The sequence below is a fragment of the Eucyclogobius newberryi genome, unplaced genomic scaffold (genome assembly GCF_026437365.1).
Source record: "Eucyclogobius newberryi isolate DKJ021-1_F unplaced genomic scaffold, fEucNew1.0.hap1 SCAF_51, whole genome shotgun sequence".
NCBI classification, from domain to species: domain Eukaryota; kingdom Metazoa; phylum Chordata; class Actinopteri; order Gobiiformes; family Gobiidae; genus Eucyclogobius; species Eucyclogobius newberryi.
The window spans coordinates 15,711-19,916 of record NW_027316179.1 but is presented as its reverse complement, the minus strand read 5'-3'; the positions used below and the strand labels follow the sequence as shown (position 1 = coordinate 19,916).

The window sequence follows — 4,206 nt, the reverse complement described above, 5'->3', positions numbered from 1 at the left end:
TCCTGACTCTGGCACCAGCAGGAGGCCGGTCCATGTTTAGTCCTGACTCTGGCACCAGCAGGAGGCCGGTCCATGTTTAGTCCTGACTCTGGCACCAGCAGGAGGCCGGTTCATGTTTAGTCCTGACTCTGGCACCAGCAGGAGGCCGGTCCATGTTTAGTCCTGACTCTGGCACCAGCAGGAGGCCGGTCCATGTTTAGTCCTGACTCTGGCACCAGCAGGAGGCCAGTTCATGTTTAGTCCTGACTCTGGCACCAGCAGGAGGCCGGTCCATGTTTAGTCCTGACTCTGGCACCAGCAGGAGGCCGGTCCATGTTTAGTCCTGACTCTGGCACCAGCAGGAGGCCGGTTCATGTTTAGTCCTGACTCTGGCACCAGCAGGAGGCCGGTCCACACACTGATCTGTTGGATGCAGTGACAAAGAGAATCCATATTCACCTGCGACAGTGAAACATAGATCTGACTCGTCTGCATCATTGTGATAGGACACATTTTCACTGCGTGTCATGTGACCTAACGGCAGCATGTAGAGGTTGAACAGAAGGGGACCCAGGACTGACCCTTGGGGCACTCCACAGGTCAGGGTCATGTGGTCTGCCAATTTCAACAAAGTACTTCCTGTCTTCCAGATAAGATAAGAGAAGATAATCCTTTAATGTCCCACAGGGACATTTGGTTGTTCCACTGCAGTAGAAACAGAGGAAAAGGACAAATTATAGGAAGTTTCAAAAACACACTCTTAATAGAAGAACTCTTATGAACAAAACAAACAACTCTTATGAACAAACCTCCTCTCATATCTTAATAGGGAATGGAGGGGGGGAAATAAAATAAAATGGATAAATAAAATAAAAAGCGACCGCCTTGGTAACCGAATGCTTTGACTGCTGTCGCAAAATCAGTGACGTCACAGGGGGAGTGGTCTCCCCCTGGTCCATCCCTGGTCTCCCCCTGGTCTCCCCCTGGTCCCTCCCTGGTCCCTCCCTGGTCTCCCCCTGGTCTCCCCCTGGTCTCCCCCTGGTCCATCCCTGGTCTCCCCCTGGTCTCCCCCTGGTCCATCCCTGGTCTCCCCCTGGTCTCCCCCTGGTCTCCCCCTGGTCCCTCCCTGGTCCCTCCCTGGTCTCCCCCTGGTCCCTCCCTGGTCTCCCCCTGGTCCCTCCCTGGTCCCTCCCTGGTCCCTCCCTGGTCCCTCCCTGGTCCCTCCCTGGTCTCCCCCTGGTCTCCCCCTGGTCTCCCCCTGGTCCATCCCTGGTCTCCCCCTGGTCTCCCCCTGGTCTCCCCCTGGTCCATCCCTGGTCTCCCCCTGGTCTCCCCCTGGTCTCCCCCTGGTCCCTCCCTGGTCCCTCCCTGGTCTCCCCCTGGTCCCTCCCTGGTCTCCCCCTGGTCCCTCCCTGGTCCCTCCCTGGTCCCTCCCTGGTCTCCCCCTGGTCCCTCCCTGGTCTCCCCCTGGTCCCTCCCTGGTCTCCCCTCTTGCTACATCAACATCAAAATGCTTGAATTTTTCCAATTTTACAGTAAAAGTACTACTATTTGTTGGTTGGGCGAACTTAGCAGGAAGCCGGAGGGCCAACAAAAATTGGTCTAAGGGACGCATTTAGCCCCCGGGCCGTAGTTTGGACATGCCTGGCTTATGTGGAGTAATGGGAACGATCAGCTCGATTGCTTCAGTCTGGTCGTAATAAAAACAATTTTAAAAATCGTATTTTTTTTTTACATTGAATAAAAAAAATTTGACATTGTATTTTTTTACATCAAATTAAGGGAGTGTCTACAGAGCCGTGCCGCGGCTCCTGAAACTGCTGGGCTATTTGGCTATAGAGCCGCGGCTCTATAGCCAAATAATGACATAACAAAATGGGATCGTATTTATATACAATGAGTAGATTCAATGCAAAAAATAAAAAAGATGTAAAAAAAACAAACAATCCTAATGAAAACACAAAATAACCTTCACAGTGAAGACACTTTCGAACATTCCAATCTGCGCCAAAGCGAACGCCAGCGGCCGGCGTAACCACCATGCAGCTGTTCACCTTGGTCGACCTTCGTGCTGGTCATAACATTTATGCAGTGCGAGAGTGTTATAAGGGAGACACATCCAGTCCAAGTCTTTAATGTCCAAGTCTGTAAAGTAATTAAAAATATTAAAATGCCCTTATAGAGATGACGGAACCATTAGCACTATGAAAAACAGGGGACGGATTTAGCCGACGCACTCGTGTGGGACCGTGTGACTTTATTGTCCGGGTGGTTTGTTTACGATGCAGCAGGACATTTTGGGAGACAGTCTGGTGAAGGCTTTACCTACAAACGTGCACATCGGTCTGCAAATGCCCGTGCAGAGTGTGACGGTGACCGGAGACTACGCGTACTTCCACTACGGCTGTGACGGGCTGGACGACCGGGGCTGGGGCTGTGGCTACCGCACGGTCCAGACCATGGCGTCATGGCTTTGGTACAACTGTGCGCTGACCAAAGGCCGACACGTGTCCGCGCCGAGCCTCCCCGGCATGCAGCGCGCTCTGGTCAGCACGGGGGACAAACCGGGACACTTCTGCGGCTCCCGGGACTGGATAGGGACGTTTGAAGCGTCAGTCGTGCTCGATCACTTCTATGACGTCCCGTGTAAGATCGTGCACGTGCGGGGCGGCGGCGCGGACACGGAGCACGCGGTGGCGCAGCTGCGGGAGCACTTCTCACGGCACGGCGGCCCCGTGATGATGGGAGGCGGCACGGACAATGCCTCTAAAGGCGTACTCGGGTTGAGCACCGGACAGCACGGGACGAGCCTGTTGATAGCGGACCCGCACTACCACGGGCCGGAGCGGGACAGAGCCGAGCTGCAGCGGCGGGACTGGGTGCGCTGGACAGACGTGTCCTCTCTGGACAACAGCTCCTTCTATAACATATGCATGCCTCAGACTAACGGCCTGCTCAGGACCCTCACACACACGGCGAGAGAATGACCTCTGCCCTTTGGCCTGGTGTGACTGGTGAGGGTCAGAAAGTCCTGAAGTCCCGGGACAGGCGCGGGACGGGTGCACTATGTGTCCTTAAACACCTGGACTATAATGGGCTTGTTTTCTAGACATGAAAAACGTAAACGAAATTTACATTTATCCAAAGAGTCAACATTGTTGGATCATTGAATATCACATGACTAGAGACAGAAAAGAGAGCAGATAAGATCGATTTTGCACAGAATAATACCAATACAAATAGTCTTTTTATCTGCCAGAACTTTGTCATCGGTCCTTTATTTTACAGAGTTAGAAGTGCAACATTAAACTACAGTTCAACTGGATTCAATACTAAATAAATCTAAATTATTTTTTTGTGATCTACAAATCTAAATAGTGTGTTTACCTTGTTTTGTTATTCATTTGCAATCCTGTGAACTTAGTCTTAGACTACATTTCTTACACATCTTTCAAGTCAAGTTCTTGTTGTTGGTGGAGCGCTTCATTCACACAGACAACTCAAAGTAAGATAAGATAAACCTTTTAATATCCACACATAGGGACATTTCGTTGTTCCACTGCAGGAGGAAAGGACAAATTATAGAAGTTTCAAAACACACTTAAAAGAACTCTTATTAACAAAACTCCTCTCCTATCTTAATGGGGAATGGAGGGGGGAAATAAAGTAAATTAAAATAAAATAGATGATAAAAATACGAAATAAAGAAAAAAAATCAGATAATAATAATAAAATAATGATAATAGAATAAAATAAAGTAAAAATAACTAGCACAAGACTAGGTAATACTATTAGCAGGTAAGTAAACCGAATAAAAAAAACAAAATAGAACACTCTTATTTACAGGTATTGCACATGGTTGATTCAGTATTGCACATGAATATGACGGTATTGCACATGGTTACATCAGTATTGCACATGTTCAGGACTAACAGTGTTTGTTATAAAGTCTGACAGCAGCAGAAGGAAAGACTGTGAAACGTCTTCTTCACACAGCGAGGGTGGATCAGTCACTGAAGCTGCTCTCCAGAGCGGACAGAGTGTCCTGCAGGGGACAGAGTGTCCTGCAGGGGACAGAGTGTCCTGGAGGGGGTGAGACTCATGGTCCAGCATAGATGTGAATTTAGCCAGGCCCCTTCTGTCCCCCACCTCCTGCACCGAGTCCAGAGGACAGCCCAGGACGGAGCTTTGTCCAGCCTCCTCCTCTCCCTCTCTGTGATGCTGCTG

At 50.0% G+C, this 4,206-nt stretch overlaps 1 protein-coding gene across 1 annotated transcript; it reads left to right on the top strand.

Annotated features, from left to right (window-relative positions):
• Nucleotides 1–2,225: 2,225 nt before the first annotated feature.
• On the top strand, nt 2,226–3,312 carry ufsp1 (UFM1-specific peptidase 1). Its single transcript, XM_072465944.1, has one exon. It carries the CDS (start codon nt 2,262–2,264, stop codon nt 2,964–2,966), a length of 705 nt encoding a protein of 234 aa, XP_072322045.1. The 5' UTR covers nt 2,226–2,261; the 3' UTR covers nt 2,967–3,312.
• Nucleotides 3,313–4,206: the final 894 nt, after the last annotated feature.

Coding starts and splice junctions, on each gene's coding strand:
- ufsp1 (XM_072465944.1), top strand. CDS start 2,262: ATGCAGCAGGACATTTTGGGAGACAGTCTGGTGAAGGCTTTACCTACA.